Below are 20,694 nucleotides of genomic sequence, written 5' to 3' on the forward strand. Positions count from 1 at the left end.
TTAATGAGCTTTTGTTGGGAAGGAGAAGAATGAGAGAGATAAGACCAACGTCTCTCAATTAATGATCCCTATTAAATGGGCTTTTGCAATGACCAAGGGAGGGAGCTTATCAAAAAAAAAATAATAATAACAAAATTGGGCCCTTTTCTTGCGTGGGCCCTGTACAGTAGGTCTGCCTGCACACCATTAGGGTTGGGCCTGATTGTCAAATATATTGGGTCATATGGTATTTTCTCGTTCTCTTCATCGATCGAGATATCCTCCTTTTCACCCAAGAAAGATTAATTGAATTATCAAAAATTTAGAGCAAGAAATGCAATGAAGTGCATTTAAATATATTTTTTAGGGGTATACAAATTAATATTAGCAATTCAAATAATTTATGGTTGGCTTGTCTAGATATGGGATCTCACGCTGCATCTTTACTCTTATATTGGATGGTGCATATAAACAATGCATTAGGAATTAGATTTAACTATTAAGATTGCTGAAACATCTAGATGGGTTGCAAAATGACCGTATCATCTTCTACAATATTAAAAGTTGAAATTTGAGGGCGGTAATATAATACTAAAAGCTGCTATTAGTGGATAACTTTGCTTATATAATTAAATTTATTAACATGCTTCTTGCAGAAAACTATATAAATGAAGAAACTATGATGCTCAAATTTCATTACACCTTTAATAATTTTCTCAACAAGTATTAATTTGTAACTTGTCTGCTCAGATCTCGTCGACGATGGAAGAACATTCCAAAGTTCTGGCACGATCAAGGAGAGGGAGAATGAGAGAGAGATTTGGGGCTTTGGGGTTCTCGAGCATTGGCAAAACTAAGCAATTGTGTGGCTGCCACGAGGGTTGGGGAGGCTGCCGTGAGGGTTGGGGTGGGCAGTGGCGGGGATTGGCATGTGGCTGGAGATGAAGAAGACAAGGAAGAGAAAAAAGAAAAAAAATTATTTTAAAAATTTTAAATAATTTATTTATTTTTATTATAATTTTTTTAAAATTAAAATTGTAATTTAGACCAATAATAATTGGACATGTGTCAATTTTGAATAAGTGAACATATCTTTTAAAGTTGGGACTAACGGACTTATAAAAAGTACGACTTTGAGGATTATTGCCGCTATTTTTTGTGGTTGGGGATTAATCTCAATCAAAGTAAATTTTTAAAGGACTTTTGCTGCAAATATCCCTTATAATTTTTATGTAATTTTATATTTTTTTTATTCATTTAATATTTGTTTATTGTTTTACCCAAAATTAAACTATAATATTAATATTATATAGTGCTTTATGTAATACAAAATTTAGTTGTTTGCAAGAAATTGTGCTTTATTATGAAGAGGAGTGCTACCATCAACCTTCTGTTACAATCTCTAAGTTAATTTCCATGCCCAAAAATACATGTCGGAATATTTTTTTTCCAATTTTTTTTTCACGGGGGTATTTGTTATGCTTACAATATCATCCCTGTAAATTTTTGAAATTTTTTGAATAGTTTACAGTGCCGAAAATACGTTTGAAGTTTTTTGAACGCGCGTGGTAAACTGGAATATCAGGAACTCTTTTTTTGCTACTGTAAACTATTCGGAATTTTCAAAAATTTACAGGGATGATATTGTAAATATAACGAATACCACTATGAAAAAAATTTGAAATAAAATATTTCGGCATGTGATTTCGGACGTGAAGATTGACTAAGAAATTGTAATTAGTATTTCTTTATGATGAATCGTTGGTCGTATGCATGCCTAAGCCAACACCTCTACTCCCTAGGGTTGGCCCCAAAATTAAATTATAATATTAATAGGTTAATTATCAATTTTTCTCCCCGAACTTTGACATGTACTAAGTCATGCCCCCCGAACTTTTTTGGCCGTTAAAAATTTCCCCTAAACTATTAAGATTGTTAGATTTAAGGACTTTTGTCTAATTTTAGTAAAAGAATTCTAACATAGATGAAAATTTTAGATAAAAGTCCTTAAATCTAACAATCTCAATAGTTCAGGAGGAATTTTTAACGGCCAAAAAAATTCAAGAAGCATAATTTGGTATATGTCAAAATTCGGGGGAAAAATTACTTATTAGCCATATGAATATTATACGGTGCTTTGTGTAATAAAAAGAAAGGCATTTTACATAAGTGTATACATTTTCTTAAATAATTACAAAAAAATGTGCAAAAAAAATTAATTGTCACAATGTACACATTTGAAAACATTTTTACATAAAATCATACAAATTCTTAATTTAATTATATTGGATGGATTTAATGAGAATGATTACCATAATTCAATTTTATCCGTTTTTTAATTATTTGTATGGCTAAATTGTACAACATTTAATGAGTAAGCTTTCAAACCATAATCAATATTAGAATATTACTAATAAATAATAAAATTTGTATTAGGCATGGTATATAATATCATGTATATAATATGTACATTAATAATAAAATTTGTATTAGAATATTACTAATATCACGTATATAATCTGTACATTAATAATTGCATGGTATATTTTTCAAACTCAATACTTATATAATCATGATTTTTTTATTAAAATATGTCATATATGCCCTATATATTATGAGATTAGTACTGCTATTATGTTGTTTAATTTAATATTCATAATATATATATATTATGATATTTTGTTTGAAAAATCTTTGGAAATATTTTGTATGTATATATGTTTATTTTATTTTCTATTAATTAAACATACTAATTTAATAAACAAAATAATAATATTCACATAGGTTTATTATATTAGTGTCATGTTTCTTTTTTAGAAAATAAATTAATATATAAAAAAAACTGTTTATCTTCTTCTTTCTTTTTTGTTTATTGTGTCCTATTTATTTTTTCTAATTAAATAATATTTGGAGTTTATAAAGTTATGTTTGTTTATTTATTTATTTTTTGATGTAAGAATTGTATTTCAATAGAAAATTCTTCCACTAACTCATTAGAAAATAATAAATATATAGACACAATAAAAAGAAAATATATTTATTTTAGTATAGTATATATTGGCTATGTTTATTTTTATATTTACAATTATAATAAACATACTAATAATATAAAATACTTTGTATATATATGTTTATTTTGTTTTTATTTATTAAACATACTAATTTAATAAACAAAATAATAATATTCAGATATGTTTATTATATCACTCTGCGTGTCATGTTTATTTTTTAGAATTTTAAGCATTGATTTATATTTATATACATTAATGTTTATAATTTTGATATTGTATTTTATTGAAAAAAAACTTATTAAGTTATATTAATTCATACTAAAATAGATAATAAACATTTATCTTTAATAAAAAAAAATATTTAATTTGTTTATTTTTATAAAACTGTTTATTATTTATTTACTTAATTTGACAAAATTCTTTATTTTGAATTTTAATAAACATGTTTTATTATTAATAATTTTTATTTATTTTTTCTAATTAAATAATATTTAGAGTTTATAAAGTTTTGTTTGCTTATTTATTTATTTTTTGATGTAAGAATTGTATTTCAATAGAAAATTCTTCCACTAACTCATTAGAAAATAATAAATATATAGACACAATAAAAAGAAAATATATTTATTTTAGTATAGTATAAATTGGCTATGTTTATTTTTATATTTACAATTATAATAAACATACTAATAATATAAAATACTTTGTATATATATGTTTATTTTGTTTTTATTTATTAAACATACTAATTTAATAAACAAAATAATAATATTCAGATATGTTTATTATATCACTCTGCGTGTCATGTTTATTTTTTAGAATTTTAAGCATTGATTTATATTTATGTACATTAATGTTTATAATTTTGATATTGTATTTTATTGAAAAAAAATTATTAAGTTATATTAATTCATACTAAAATAGATAATAAACATTTATCTTAAATAAAAAAAAATATTTAATTTGTTTATTTTTATAAAATTGTTTATTATTTATTTACTTAATTTGACAAAATTCTTTATTTTGAATTTTAATAAACATGTTTTATTATTAATAATTTTTAAAACATTAATATAATAAACATAAGGATAAAATATTACAAAATAATATTATAAACATTAATTAATATAATAATCTATTTATGGTAATTAGTTTAATCATTAATGATTTATATTATTTAATGATTAAAATGTATGATTTTATGTAATAAATTTTGAAAATGTATAAATTTTTCAAATAATTTTCTTTTACACATTTTTTGTAATAATTTTAATTTTGTTGTGAAAAAAAGCCTAAAAAGAAATAGTTGTTTACCAACATTAAACTATAATATTAATATTATATGGTAGTTTGTGTAATAATAAAAAAAATAATTGTTTATATTATTTAGTGATGTAATAAAAAATAGTTGTTTGCAACGCGTGGACCGTTAGCCAGGTGAGATGGTGGTTTATCATGAACCCTCAGAGAGTCACATGCTTGTCAACTCTACTCCCCAGGTTGGCAGCGTGCGGTGCTTTAGACTTCAGCCACTTGAAGCTCCTAACCATCTTGTAGGAATGGGACCACGTCCCTACAAGGGTGGTCGGAGTGAGCACCATCCATATGACTAGGGAGTACGGCCCACGCTAGATGCAACCCAACTACTTTGCCCCACTTGGTTACAGGCCCACGGGACTGGACCCGGCGATAGGATTGTATAAAGTAATCAATATAAACATATTAAAAAAGTTATGTTTCGTCCATGTGGGAGGGATGGGATTTCTTCTTCCTTAAACCAAATCAAAACTTGTTCTTCTCAGTTAGTGTAAAAATCAATCTCAGATGCTATCCTACTCTCCACTCCTCATCTCACTGCACAACAGACTCAGAGACACAAAAAAACCTCTTTTTCCCTCTCCACCAAGGAACCCACTCACCGGCGGCGGCGCAGTTGCATCGTCCTCTAAGATCATGTATGTATGTCGTTTCAGTATTTTTTTTTCCTTTCTTTCTTTCTTTCTATGTCTATCTCTTCGTGCCTTATGTATGAATTTTTGTTATTGCTCGGTATTAGTTCTCATAGGGCTTGATTATCTTCCTTGACGCTCGCTGGGTTTATCATACAATACAAGTTTGGAATTAATTTGTTTTTTGGCATTTTTGCTCGCAACGTGTTTGATATAATGTCTCTTTCAAGATTATGCATTTTTCATTAGTTTTATCGTGCAAAGTTGACAATTTTGTAATTAGTTCTGTTGGTTTAAATCATTTAAACACCTAGTAAAATAAAACGCCCAATGAAAGGAATGCTCACTGGTCCTGTAACTATTTTGAATTGGTCTTTCGTTAGAAATGATCAACCAAGGTAAGATACAAGTATAAATTAATAATGTCTTTCTGCTTTCAGGTCTGAGACCTGCTATCAAATTGCTTTGGCAATTAAGGATGAAGTTGAGGATCTTGAAAAGGCCCTGGTGTGTATAAGAGTTTCCATATTCACACAAGGCAGTGCAAGAATTTAAGGAAGCTAAAGCTGTAAGTATAAGAGTTTTACAATTTCTCCAATCTTTTATGCCATCAACTTGTCTAAGAATTCGATAACATGAGGGGGGGAAGTTCCTCAATAATATCTTTTGTTTGTTTGTTGGTAGTTCATTATTAAAAGTTATTTTTTATTTGCTCTACAAATTATTTACAGAATTCAGAGATACTTCTACTCTCGCAATTCACAACTGTTGAATATTGATGATATGTGCACTAATTTTTTACACAACATATGGCATGTTTTTCATCCAGCCATAATTATTTGAAGGTAGAATCCACTATGTTAAGAAGGTATGCCATGTCATTGTGAGTAAAATCTTGGTAAATTACTTGTGTGCACATATCATTGCTTTCAATCTCTATATATATGTGTGTATATTTCTGTGTTGAATTTTTTTCCCTTGCCTTGTGAGAATACAAGATGAATTTCTGGAAACCCATGTCACATGTTCATAGAAAACATTGTTGCTTGTAAATATGTGTATTGTAATTTTCATTGTTGTTCCTTATCTTAAAGCTTGAGTTCAATGATCAAGTCAGTTTCTTTTAATTTTTCCAGCTGAAACTGAAAGTACTATCAAGATCAATTATGGATTCTTAATTCTAGAAATGTGGAGACATTAGAGAGAAGTTTAAAAGGAGAAAAGGACTGAGTTTTTTTATTTTCCTTTTAGAAATATTAAACTAAAGAATACTCTATATTGCATTTGATTCTAAGATCTAACCAAGCTTGGTAAAGTTTTTCAATTTAATAATTTGTATAAGATGCTTAATTTCTTCTCATAATACTTGCCTTGCAGCTAGGATTAGATACTGTACCAGTTCTTGTTGGTCCAGTGTCTTACTTGTTGCTATCAAAACCAGCAAAAGGTGTTGAGAAGTCCTTCTCTCTTCTTTCCCTCATTGGAAATATTCTTTCAGTCTACAAGTAAGAATATTATATTTTTATCAGACGTTACCTTTTTCAATGTTATCTTGTATTAAATCTTGTCAACCAAAAATGGTCTATGCTATGCAGGGAGGTTGTGGCTGAACTAAAGGCTGCAGGTGCCACTTGGATTCAGTTTGATGAGCCCACCCTTGTGAAGGATCTTGATTCTCACCAATTACAAGCATTTACTCATGCCTACTCAGAACTAGAGTCATCTTTGTCTGGTTTGAATGTTATAATTGAATCATATTTTGCTGATGTTCCTGCCGAGGCATACAAAACACTTACCTCTCTAAAGGGTGTAGCTGGGTATGGCTTTGACCTGGTCTGTGGAACAAAGATCCTTGATTTGATCAAGAGTGGATTTCCTTCTGGAAAATACTTGTTTGCTGGAGTGGTAGATGGGCGCAATATATGGGCCAACGATCTTGCATCTTCCATCAGTACCCTAGAGGCACTTGAGGGTATTGTTGGAAAAGGTATTCTTTCTATAAGTTCTTTGCGTTGGTTTAGAATGTTACTACTGTTCTAGAGGTTTAAGTATTTTCTGCTATCTTTCACATGCTGTAGACAAGGTTGTTGTCTCTACATCCTGCTCTCTTCTACACACTGCGGTTGATCTTGTGAATGAGACTAAGTTAGATGCGGAGATCAAGTCATGGCTTGCATTTGCTGCTCAAAAAGTAGTTGAAGTAAATGCCCTGGCTAAGGTATTGTCTGGACACAAGGATGAGGTGCTTTTTTCTCCCTACATATTATATTTGTTCTTCAATATTTTTCCAGACAGAAAATTATACTTAATAGGTTTTTTAATTTAGTTGCAAGCTTGTTAGTTAAATTATTTGCATAATAACTTGCTACTTTTTTATATCTTTCTGATTCTTGAGGAATTGGGATTTGATTTATTAGTTTTGAGCTTTTTTCCCTCTCTCTTTTGTAATCTATAAATTTTTATAGGGATATTCCTTTCATTATTTTTACGTAATTTTATTATTTAGCTCTAACTAGGAAGACACTGTATGAACAGGACTACATATAAATGTAATTATGAATGTTGCCGCTGTCTTGTTGTGTCAAGTGATGATCAGTCGAGCTTGGATTTTTCTTTATGATTTTTTTTTATGTAACTTTTTGTGCTGGCCTACTATATAATTCTACAATACAAGTGAATAAATTCAGTGTCTGGTTTTTTATTTGTCTCCAGGCTTTCTTTGCTGCCAATGCAGCAGCTCAAGCTTCAAGAAAATCTTCAACTAGGGTAACAAATGAGCATGTTCAAAAATCAGTAAGTCTATGTTAAATGTGAATAGATGTCCACTTCAACATCTCATGTTCTATAGTTTTGATGTGATCATCTTTTCCTTACTCTGGACTGCAATTCTTTGCTTTTAAAGGCTGCTGCTTTGAAGGGCTCTGACAACCGTCGAGCAACAAATGTGAGTGTCAGGCTGGATGCCCAGCAGAAAAAGTTGAGCCTTCCTGTTCTTCCAACTACCACAATTGGATCCTTCCCTCAGACCATGGATCTCAGAAGAGTCCGTCGTGAATACAAGGCTAAAAAGTGAGCTCCTGGCTAGCTGAGTATTGCTATAATTGTCCTAAAAAATTTCTAAATGATTTTGTTTGAACTAACTGAACTGTTATTGGTGTATACATTAGAATCTCCGAAGAAAATTATGTCAGTGCGATCAAGGAGGAGATTAACAAAGTTGTCAAGCTCCAAGAAGAGCTCGACATTGATGTATAGTTTTCACATTTATATCTTTTTATGAAGATCTTATTAAACTGCTCCTTTGTCAATCAGAGGAATGATATGTTTGAGTACTTTGGAGAGCAATTATCTGGCTTTGCCTTCACTGTCAATGGGTGGGTTCAGTCTTATGGATCTCGCTGTGTCAAGCCACCTATCATCTATGGTGATGTCAGTCGCCCCAAGGCCATGACAGTCTTCTGGTCCTCATTAGCTCAGAGTTTGACTAAGCGCCCAATGAAAGGAATGCTCACTGGTCCTGTAACGATTTTGAATTGGTCTTTCGTTAGAAATGATCAACCAAGGTAAGATACAAGTATAAATTAATTTTCTGGATATTTATCTTTTCTTTTTACTTTTTCCCTTATTAATGTCTTTTTGCTTTCAGGTCTGAGACCTGCTATCAAATTGCTTTGGCGATTAAGGATGAAGTTGAGGATCTTGAAAAGGCTGGAATTACTGTTATCTAGATTGATGAGGCTGCTTTAAGAGAAGGTTTGCCTCTTAGGAAGTCCGAGCAGGCTTTCTATCTTGATTGGGCCGTTCACTCCTTCAGAATCACCAACTGTGGTGTCCAAGATACTACTCAGGTTCAGTCATACTGATCTATTTTACATGAAGTTCTGTGATTTGTATCCTAAGATAAAAGTTACTTCTAGGTTTACCTACTTTTGAAAATATAGGGAGATTTTGAGAAAATTCAATCAATGTTTCAAATGTGAAGAGTCGCGTCTGGTTGTCTAAATTATTTTGTTGAACAGATTCACACCCACATGTGCTACTCAAATTTCAATGGCATCATCCACTCGATAATCAACATGGATGCTGATGTGATTACCATCGAGAACTCAAGATCTCATGAGAAGCTTCTGTCTGTGTTTCGAGAGGGAGTGAAGTATGGCGCTGGCATTGGCCCTGGTGTGTATGACATCCACTCACCAAGGATCCCATCTGCAGAAGAAATCGCTGACCGGATCAATAAGATGCTTGCTGTCTTGGAGACTAACATTCTGTGGGTCAACCCTGATTGCGGACTCAAGACTCGCAAATATACTGAAGTGAAGCCTGCCCTTAGCAACATGGTTGCTGCTGCCAAGCTTCTCCGCTCCCAGCTGGCCAGTGCTAAGTGAGCTCGTTTTCTGCCATTGTCTGGTAATGATAAGTATCTGTTTTTCTACTCATGCTCGAATAATCCATCAACCATTTTAAATTTGGTTGATGTTTTTCTCTTGCAGTAAATCTAGAAGTTTTTGAAATGCCCAATGGAGAGTCTTGATGTTGCATTTTATCATATATCCTCTTGTATCTGTTTTTTCCTTACATGTTTCTACATGGAAGAATTGATTGGAAAGAAGTGAAGAATAAAAAGAATATTAATACTCAATTCAAAGTTTTCAAACTATGAATTCATCATCCAACATATTGAAAAATGAAAACTAAATTAATTAAACACTAGTACAAAAAACTAACAAGTTCTCCCAACAACAAAGAAGAACCTCATTTTGTAAGAATCTTAAAATTGATCAACACAAGACCGTGGACGAGTCGAATTGTTGGTATTTATATTGAATCTTTGAAACAATTTCATTACGAACAATTTGGCTCTTCATACTACTTGTTGTGATTAGAACAAAACAATCACACTAAACCAAAATACTTATTTAGCCTATTTTAATCAAAGATTATCAAAGTCTCTCAAAACTAAAAAATTGTTATTCAATAAGCACACAAGTGACATATGGACAAGTGACGAGAAACTATAAGAATAATAGTGTTTTTTTAGCTGGTTGCTATTGATCCAACTCCAAGTTTTCCTATAAATCTATCTTATGATCTATTATATTGTAATTTGTCTAGACTAGATTATCAATTTCAGTATATATATATATTCTAAATTATTTAATTTTGATTTTTATATACAGAAAAATCTATAAGCTATATAAAAGTTGACAATACTAAATTACAAAAATGTCTTTAATTTTTTTTTAATTACCATAAAATCTTTTTATCATTTAATCATAAAAGCACTCACATTCATTTCTTCAAATAATTAGTCAAGTGATTTCAAAAAGAAAAAATACTAATAATAATTATTCAAATATAATTTTTGTATATTAAATAAAAATGATTTTGTGAACATATATTAGATTGGCCAATTTATTGTAGAATTATTATAAAATAGGATATCTTTATATATTAAAAGTGTCTATCTAACGGCATTTCTTGGTTTAACGATATTTCTTGGTTTAACAGAATATACAAAGAATATTCTGTTAAATTTAACGATGTTAATAGGTTTATCTCCCGTTAATAAATAAACTCAATAATTAAACCCAAAAAATTAAATAATCTTTTTTTAAATTAAAAAAAAATCATCTTAGCCACATATCTCTCTAACAAACCGTATATCCCATTTTCTCGCTTTGGTTTACGATCAACCAAATGCAGCTATGGCTTTGCACTCCGGTATAGGTTTTTCCAAGATCCTCGTCATAGCCGGAACAGGTATTATTAATTTCATATCATATTTCACACTTGCTTCCCCATTCAAAAAGACCTATCTTCCAATCTTGCTAATTTCTTCTCTCTAGGGTACACTACCACTGTTTTGTTCAATAACCATAAATTATCGGACTTGCTCGGAGAGAAGCTTTTCTCAGAAGCTAGAGAGAGAAACAAAATCAGCAGAGTAAAGAGAGAGAGAGCTTCGATCGACAATGGTGTATTGGGTTTGTATTTCCTTTCTCATTTGCATTCTCTTTGTTTCATCGTTGAATGGATACATCTCTTATGACGGAGTTTCTCAGGAAGTCCGGCGGTGCCGCCGTTATCGACGGCGGACTCGCCACAGAGCTCGAACGCCATGGCGCGGACCTCAACGATCCTCTATGGAGCGCCAAATGCCTTCTCACTTCCCCTCACCTTATTCGTGGGGTACTCTTTCTACCTTTTTATTTTCCTTTACTTTGCTTGACTCTGTGTTTGGGTGTCTGATTTTTCTTTCTTTCTTTCTTCATGTATGAAGAATGGAGGTACTTATTAACAGAGTTATATTTATTCATGAATTTGGACCCGAAAATTAAGAAATAATGAATTTTGATAACTGGGTTATTGTTGAATTTTTTCCTATTAGGAAATCATCTATTGGGATTTTGAATGTACCAAAAGTGATTTTAATCGTTTCACATGACATTTATTAGGGAGATTCTTTGTCTTACGGCTTGTTAGTAAATGAACTTATGAACAATGGCTAAAGATTCTCGGTGAACTTATTAATTCGGTTTAAAATTATATATGGACCCTTGTGGTGGTTTTTTCTTGTCTTGGCTTTTCGCAAATTTCTTTAAAACTTGCCATTAGCAGCCTTGAATTTTTTTTCTTTTTAATTGAAGTTTCATTAGAAGAAAACCAGCAGTCAATCATTACATTGTGATTCTTACCCAGCTTCATTTTCTCTGCTCCATTCTATTTCTAATGTTAGTTTCACGTTTAGATTTCAATTTTCTTATTAGTATATATGTTTCAGATCTAGCTCTTCAATTCTCTACCATATTTAACGAGGTATTCGTTCTTATCCGATGATGTAATACAAATACGGGTTCATGGATTTCTTTGAAGATCTTATGGGGAAAAAAGTTGCTACAATATTTGGAAAGTGGGATGAAAGCATGTATTATGTTAATGGTGACAGGGGCAACAATATGTATTATGTCTTTCTATTTTATATATCCTACGGATTCCAGGCTTAGACCAGACCAACGACATTTGGAGAATGGAGAATATGAGAAGGCAAATGCTGAGAAACAACGTTTAGAGAAAAAGCAAAGAATGGTATGTATGGGGCATTTTTGCAAAATGGCATTGTAAATAGCCTTTCTCACATACTTGACATTTTCTCTATAAGGAAAATGTCTATATTCACGTTTTTTTTTTTTCATTCTTCTTATCTCTAATGGTATGATCTGGTGTATGGGAAATGCAGTCAAGGAAATTACAAGAAAGTGGATGGAAACCAAAATAGTTCGAAAGAGGAAGTGAAGATGGACCTTTCTGCTACATGGGTCGGTAGTCCTTACTATGTCGTCCCAGAAGTGTTACGGAAGCATTATGGTCCGTAATGTGATGTTTGGGCTATTTGGGGTAATCATTTATATTTTACATAGTGGAGTGCCCCCATTTTGGGATGGTAAGGATCTTATGTTTCATATCTTGTTGTTTTACAAATTCATTAATCATCCATAGTTGTGGACTTATATCGATTGTACCTGCTTTTTAATGGATCAATCAGAATTGGAGCAAGGAATATTTGAGCAGGTTTTAAGGGGAGAACTCGATTTTATCTCTGAACCATGGCCTAGCATATCTGAAAGTGCAAAGGATCTTATTCGAAGAATGCTTGTAAGGAACCCTAAGAAGCGGCTTACGGCCCATGAAGTTCTTAGTAAGTTAATGGTCTTGATTGATTATTATGTCAGGTGACTTAATTTGTTTAGCATCCATAGTCATACATCAATTGTTGACAATCATAATCATAGTTGTAGTCGTGATCATAATCGAAGTAATAGACGTGGTCGTGACCATAATCAAAGTCGTGGTCGTGGTCGCGATCGCGGTCGAAGCAATGTTTGGCATCGTAATGGTCAAAATAAAAATTCATATACTCCAATGAAAAGCACAACTACTGAGAACAAGGGAAAAGGTCCTCAAAATAATAATCATAGAAATTCTGAAAATTTATGTTCCAGATGTGGAATAAAAGGACATTGGGCACGTGCCTGTCGTACGGCAAAACACCTTGTTGATCTTTATCAAGCATCCGTGAAAGGAAAGGAGAAAATAGAAGCAAATTTTGCCTATCAAGATGATGGTTTTCTCAAAGAGCCTTTGGATATTACACACTTAGATGTTGCAAATTTTTTTAATGAAGATCTCATTAATAACAACATGAATATCGATAATGGAGATGGGAATGTCCACAATTAGTCACTTTTCTTTGTTATGTTTTTTTTATTATTATCATTTATTTACTTTAAGGTGTTTATTTTATTTGGCATGTAATGAACTTTTATTATTTAAGCATTTATATTTTGAACTTATTATGTTTTTTTTTGTTAATGAAGTAATGGACATTTGTCATTCTATACATGATTCTACAAATAATGGTGATGATATGTGTTTGGTGGATAGCGCAACCACTCATACAATACTTAGAAGTGATAAATATTTTTCAAATTTATCAAGAATGAAGGCAAATGTTAATACAATATCAGGCACTGCAAATTTAATTGAAGGCTCCGGAAGAGCCATTATATTGATGCCTAGATGAACAAAAATTATTATAGATGATACCTTATTATCCACCAAATCAAAAAGGAATCTGTTGAGTTTCAAAGATATACGTCGTAATGGATATCATATTAAGACAATAGATGAAAATAATTTTGAATATCTTTGCATTACATCTATTGTTTCAAGAAAAAAATGCATATTAGAAAACTTACCTGGTTTGTCTTCAGGTTTGTACGTTACACGTATAAGTACAATAGAAACTCATGTTATTGTGAACGAGAAGTTAACAAACCAGAAAAATTTATTTGTTATTTGGCATGACCGGTTAGGCCATCCCGGTTCAATTATGATGCGTAGAATAATAGAGAACTCACATGGTCATCCATTGAAGAACCAAAAGATTCTTTTATCCAGTGAGTTCTCATGTGCTGCTTGTTCTCAAGGAAAGTTAATCATTAAGCCCTCACCGGTAAAGGTTGGAATTGAATCCCCTAGATTTCTTGAATGAATTCAGGGCGACATATGTGGGCCTATTTGCCCACCATGTGGACCATTCAGATATTTTATGGTATTGATAGATGCATCAACTAGATGGTCACATGTTTGCTTATTATCTACTCGTAATGTAGCATTTGCAAGATTGCTTGCTCAAATAATTCGATTACGAGCACAATTCCCAGACTATGCAATCAAGACAATCCGTCTTGATAATCCTAGTGAATTTACATCACAGGCTCTTAATGATTATTGTATGTCAATAAGGATAAATGTTGAACATCCTGTTGCTCATGTACATACACAAAATGATCTAGCAGAATCATTTATTAAGCACCTCCAATTAATCGCAAGACCATTACTTATGAGAACAAAACTCCCAATTATAGCTTGGGGACATGCTATTTTACATGCTGCGGCACTTGTACGCATTAGGCCAACATCATATCACAAATTCTCCCCACTACAATTGGCTTTCGGTCAGGAGCCAAATATTTCCCATCTAAGAATCTTTGGTTGTACAGTATATGTTCTGATTGCTCCACCACAACGAACAAAGATGGGTCCTCAAAGGAGGCTGGGAATATATGTTGGGTATGAATCTCCATCTATCATTAAATATCTCGAACCCACAACTGGAGATGTATTTACAACACGTTTTGATGATTGTCATTTTGATGAGACAAGTTTCCCAACTTTAGGGGGAGGGGAAAAGAAACAGCTGGAAAAAGAAATTATATGGAATGCACAATCATTATCTCAATTTGATCCTCGTACAAATTAATGTGAACTTGAAATTCAAAGAATAATTCATTTACAAAATATTACAAATCAATTACCAAATGCATTCACTGACCCAAAGAAAATTACAAAATCACATATTCCAGCTTAAAATGCTCCAATTCGAATTGAAGTCCCAGAAGGAGAATTAATTAATGATTCTAAAGCACATTTGAAACGTGGTAGACCAGTCGGTTCCAAAGATAAAAATCCTTGAAAAAGAAAGGGAGCAAATAATCAAGATGGCCCTAATGAAGAGGCTGAAAATTTCGAGGAAGATGTTGACATAAACAAATCTCTTGAAGAGATTCAGGTACCTGAAAATATTAGCAATAATGAGATCTCAATAAATTATGTCAATACAGGAAAAGAATGGAACCGACTCGAAGTAATTGTCGACAATATTTTTGCTTATAATGTAGCGCTAGAAATTATAAATGAAAACGAGGATCTTGAACCTAAATCTATCAAAGAATGTCAAAATAGAAAAGATTGGCCAAAATGGAAAGAAGCAATTCAAGCAAAATTGAATTCACTTGCTAAACGCAAAGTATTTGGACCTATAGTCCAAACACCTGAAGGTGTGAAACCCGTTGGATACAAATGGGTATGTTTACGTAAAAGAAATGAGAAAAATGAAGTTGTGAGATACAAAGCAAGACTGGTAGCTCAAGGTTTTTCTCAAAGGCCAGGTATTGATTATGAGGAGACATATTCTCCTGTGGTGGATGCAATAACATTAAGATATTTGGTTAGCCTGGCTGTGAGTGAAAAACTCGATATGCGATTAATGGATGCAGTCACAGCTTATTTATATGGATCATTAGATAGTGATATTTACATGAAGATCCCTGAAGGATTTAAGATGCCTGATGCATATAATTCAAGCAATCGAGAAATGTGCTCAATTAAATTACAAAGATCATTGTATGGATTAAAACAATCAGGACGCATGTGGTACAATTGACTTAGTGAATATTTATTAAAAGAAGGATATAAAAATAATCCTCTTTGCCCATGTGTTTTTATAAAAAGTTCAAGTCCTGAGTTTGCTATTATTGCTGTATATGTTGATGATTTGAATATTATTGGAACTCTTGAAAAACTTTCAGAAGCTGTGGAATATCTAAAGAAAGAGTTCGAAATGAAAGATTTAGGAAAAATAAAATTTTGTCTTGGTCTACAAATTGAGCATTTAAAATGTGGAATTTTCATTCATCTGTCAACATATACTGAAAAGATTTTGAGACGGTTTTATATGGATAAATCACACCCATTGAGTAGCCCAATGATAGTTAGGTCACTTGATGTAGAAAAAGATCCTTTTCGACCTAGAGAAGAACATGAAGAGCTCCTTGGTCCAGAAGTACCATATCTTAGTGCAATAGGAGCATTGATGTATCTTGCTAATTGTACAAGACCTGATATAGCTTACTGTCAATTTATTAGCAAGATTTAGTTCTGCTCCAACATATAGACATTGGAAAGGGATTAAGCACATACTTCGCTATCTCCAGGGTACTATTGATAAAGGATTATTCTATTCTAATAATTGTGGGTCACAACTTATTAATTATGTGGATGTCTAAATTTTTTATTTATTACCATTAACGTAATCAACAATCCATTTTTCTTAGTTTCCCTTTTTCTTAGTTTCTTAATATTTGACTCTTGTATGTATATAAATAGGAGATCACCTATTGGAATAAAACACTCAGAAAATTCTCATCTCTTCTCTATTTTTTTTCTCTAAATTATAATATTACATAATACTAATATTTCATAATAATATATATTTTTTATAGATTAAATACTATTTTAGTGTGATTAAATCTTAAAAAAAAATTGTGTGTATTTGTCTTACATTGCTCATATGTGAGTGATTTGTGAGATTTATATTATACCAAGTAGTAACTAAGCTATAACCTTACAATAGAATTTTAGTAATTAGATAAATACTATTTTGGTGTCATTAAATCTATAAACAAATGATAAATAAGTTTTTTATATTTTTTTCTTTTTGAATTATGACTTGGATAAAATAATTTTGCTTTTCAACTGTGAGTTACTTACTATACCATTTATTTTTCTTTGACGAATTAAATATTTAATGTTACTTATCAAGTTAGAGATCCTAAAATGGTTTACAATATTTTGATAAATTTTGAATAATTGATTATTACAAATTAAAATTTAGATGTTATACTATGAAAATATTATATACATGAGTGTAATTTACTATTTAAATTTAAATGATTGTATTTCTTAAGATAACCACAAAATTCTTTTATATATTTATATTTAGGGGTTTATATATATGATGCAAAAATAGGTGTGTGATGCATCTTCGTTATGTTTATATATATATAATCTTTTTTTTTTTAAAAAAAAAAAAAAATAACAATGTACATTGCAATTATTTAAAATATCTCGCAAATTTTTAATAAAATTTTAATAATTTTTTTTTTAAAATTTAGTTCAACAATTTGTTTCACTCTTGTATTAAAATTAATACGAGTACAAAAAAAATATTTAAACTATATTTTTCAATACAATAAATTATTTAAAATATACAGAATATATTAAATAACTAAAGTGTAGTACAATAAAACAAAATGAAATTATTTTACGTACTGAAAATACGATAGGAACATAAATTGTGTAACCAATTATTTTGGTGTATTGAGAGCTTCTCTTTATATATTATGTGAGTAGGGATAGTTTTGCCTTACAGATTAATGATTTTTTATAATAATTATTAAATTAAATTATATGAGATCCAGTAATCATATTAATAGTGGTATAATACATTACAATATCGTTAAGTATTATCAATACTTTTAACATTTCTTATATTAATATAGTCATAAATATTTCACGTGCACGTGTGACTTTTCACTAGGAATAATTAAAAAGTACAAAATATAATAACAAATATTATATAATAAGTTCTCAATCAATTTATAGATTCAACATTGGATAGTGAGTTTCTTTACAAATTTTTTAATATTTTTAGATCTATTTTATATAACTAAATATTTCAAAAAATTATGTATAAATTACGTAGTTATAACTCATTGTTTAATTTTTATTATGTGTTAAATAAATTTATTAGAAATAACAATAGTGACAAAGTATACAATGATAATAACGATTTTAAATAATCATGACATAAAAAGAGAAATGTTTACTTAAATAATTTTTAACAAATAAATCAATCATTTTTGGATCAAGAGCATCCCAATTTCTTGGATCAAATGTGTCAAGTAAATTTTTAAATGAGTTTGTTTGCTCAGCATTATTATTATCCTCTAAAATTTTATTTTCGAGTGAATTATTCAAATGGTCATCATCACAATTTTTATAATCAAAATTTTGATTTTCTAGATTATCATTTTCAATAGGCACATCATCTTTATTTTCCACATTATCATTTTCAATAGGCATGTCACTTCTATTTTCTACATTATCATTTTCACTATGATTCTCAATAATAGGCAACATATTTTCAGAAATTTCAGTATCAACAACATTATGATTATGATTTTCAAAAGAAACTTGTGGTTCTTTTATAATGAATTTATCAAGAGCTCCTCTTTGAGATTGCGTTAACTCCTCAATTTTTTTCTTTTTCTTACGCTTTTCATACCCAGACTCATATTTTTTAATTTTATGAGACAAAGTAATAGCAACAACTAATATAATATTTCAAAGAACAATCAAGATAATAATAATTATTAATTTAAAAGTTCAAAAAGGGATGAAAAAACATGATATTTGCTGCTAATTCCGTCTTCAAAGTTTAAAACTTCAAATTGTGAAAATTTGCCGTCACCAATTGGCCAATGCTCATTTAAAATTGATTTTCTGATTTATGTAATGATATTTTTAGAATAAAGTTATTGTACTAATAAATAATAATTAACTAAATAACAATTAATCTCAATTAAAAAAAATTTACAAAAATATGATTGATTGACAGTATTAAACAATGGTGAATTACAACATATACATTATGTAAATATGTAAATAGGTATAATACATATTACATACTTTTTTTTTCTCTATTAGTTTCAGCATTAAATACGTAAATAAGTATATTTAGTTTTTTTAAAAAATAAAAGGTAAAAAGACAAAGAAAAAAAACTAGCTAACTACTAATATTAACTACACTGTTAATCATAAAAAGTGAGATCAAATATAACAAATATACAGATTTGAAATTAAAAATAATAAACAATATAGATACAATGAACAAAGAATAAATATCAAATACATACCTTCTATTAACCGTTGATAAATTTGCCTCAAAAAATTTCAATGAATGATATTATTCTTCAATTCTTTTTTTTTTTATATATATATATATAAAAAAAAACTAAAAATATAGATGATAATAAAATATATCTAATATCTTTCTTCTCAATTCTCATAAATAATTTTGATTTTTGATGTGGATGAAAAAGCTTTAAATGGGATATATATATATATATAGTAGGTGAATACAAAAGTTTTAAAAAAATTAATTAAATGGTATTAATAAATTTGGTACCGTTAGTTTATTAAAAACTAGGAAATTTGGTACTTAATTGACTAATAGTCTAATACTTGGTTTATAAAAAAAAAAATTAAAAAGGTTAAAAATTAATGAGCTTTTGTTGGGAAGGAGAAGAATGAGAGAGATAAGACCAACGTCTCTCAATTAATGATCCCTATTAAATGGGCTTTTGCAATGACCAAGGGAGGGAGCTTATCAAAAAAAAAAATAATAATAACAAAATTGGGCCCTTTTCTTGCGTGGGCCCTGTGCAGTAGGTCTGCCTGCACACCATTAGGGTTGGGCCTGATTGTCAAATATATTGGGTCATATGGTATTTTCTCGTTCTCTTCATCGATCGAGATATCCTCCTTTTCACCCAAGAAAGATTAATTGAATTATCAAAAATTTAGAGCAAGAAATGCAATGAAGTGCATTTAAATATATTTTTTAGGGGTATACAAATTAATATTAGCAATTCAAATAATTTATGGTTGGCTTGTCTAGATATGGGATCTCACGCTGCATCTTTACTCTTATATTGGATGGTGCATATAAACAATGCATTAGGAATTAGATTTAACTATTAAGATTTCTGAAACATCTAGATGGGTTGCAAAATGACCGTATCATCTTCTACAATATTAAAAGTTGAAATTTGAGGGCGGTAATATAATACTAAAAGCTACTATTAGTGGATAACTTTGCTTATATAATTAAATTTATTAACATGCTTCTTGCAGAAAACTATATAAATGAAGAAACTATGATGCTCAAATTTCATTACACCTTTAATAATTTTCTCAACAAGTATTAATTTGTAACTTGTCTGCTCAGATCTCGTCGACGATGGAAGAACATTCCAAAGCTCTGGCACGATCAAGGAGAGGGAGAATGAGAGAGAGATTTGGGGCTTTGGGGTTCTCGAGCATTGGCAAAACTAAGCAATTGTGTGGCTGCCACGAGGGTTGGGGAGGCTGCCGTGAGGGTTGGGGTGGCTGGTGGCGGGGATTGGCATGTGGCTGGAGATGAAGAAGACAAGGAAGAGAAAAAAGAAAAAAAATTATTTTAAAAATTTTAAATAATTTATTTATTTTTATTATAATTTTTTTAAAATTAAAATTGTAATTTAGACCAATAATAATTGGACATGTGTTAATTTTGAATAAGTGAACATATCTTTTAAAGTTGGGACTAACGGACTTATAAAAAGTACGACTTTGAGGATTATTGCCGCTATTTTTTGTGGTTGGGGATTAATCTCAATCAAAGTAAATTTTTAAAGGACTTTTGCTGCAAATATCCCTTATAATTTTTATGTAATTTTATATTTTTTTTATTCATTTAATATTTGTTTATTGTTTTACCCAAAATTAAACTATAATATTAATATTATATA

At 30.2% G+C, this 20,694-nt stretch overlaps 1 protein-coding gene and 1 long non-coding RNA gene across 9 annotated transcripts; both read left to right on the top strand.

Moving 5' to 3' along the window:
• The first annotated feature begins 4,447 nt into the window (after positions 1–4,447).
• LOC115719901 (5-methyltetrahydropteroyltriglutamate--homocysteine methyltransferase 1-like) lies at positions 4,448–20,342 on the top strand. 8 transcript variants are annotated; one of them, XM_061110042.1, is made up of 12 exons: positions 4,449–4,946; positions 6,314–6,441; positions 6,532–6,923; positions 7,015–7,178; positions 7,649–7,729; positions 7,839–8,005; positions 8,249–8,499; positions 8,583–8,784; positions 8,956–9,346; positions 10,643–10,699; positions 10,786–10,923; positions 11,002–11,146. In XM_061110042.1, the coding sequence occupies exons 1-7, from the start codon at positions 4,812–4,814 to the stop codon at positions 8,385–8,387; spliced, it is 1,206 nt and encodes a 401-aa protein (XP_060966025.1). In that variant the 5' UTR covers positions 4,449–4,811; the 3' UTR covers positions 8,388–8,499; positions 8,583–8,784; positions 8,956–9,346; positions 10,643–10,699; positions 10,786–10,923; positions 11,002–11,146. The 8 variants fall into 8 exon arrangements, with proteins under 8 accessions (XP_060966029.1, XP_060966030.1, XP_060966025.1 ...); XM_061110041.1 differs by having other exon boundaries at positions 10,786–11,145; XM_061110040.1 differs by lacking the exons at positions 10,643–10,699; positions 10,786–10,923; positions 11,002–11,146 and having other exon boundaries at positions 8,956–9,578.
• Positions 12,331–13,288, top strand: LOC133034709 (uncharacterized). The gene is made up of 2 exons (XR_009686091.1): positions 12,331–12,380; positions 12,483–13,288. It is a non-coding gene; the product is annotated as an uncharacterized LOC133034709 (long non-coding RNA).
• Positions 20,343–20,694: the final 352 nt, after the last annotated feature.

This window comes from Cannabis sativa, chromosome 2 (genome assembly GCF_029168945.1).
Source record: "Cannabis sativa cultivar Pink pepper isolate KNU-18-1 chromosome 2, ASM2916894v1, whole genome shotgun sequence".
Taxonomy (NCBI): domain Eukaryota; kingdom Viridiplantae; phylum Streptophyta; class Magnoliopsida; order Rosales; family Cannabaceae; genus Cannabis; species Cannabis sativa.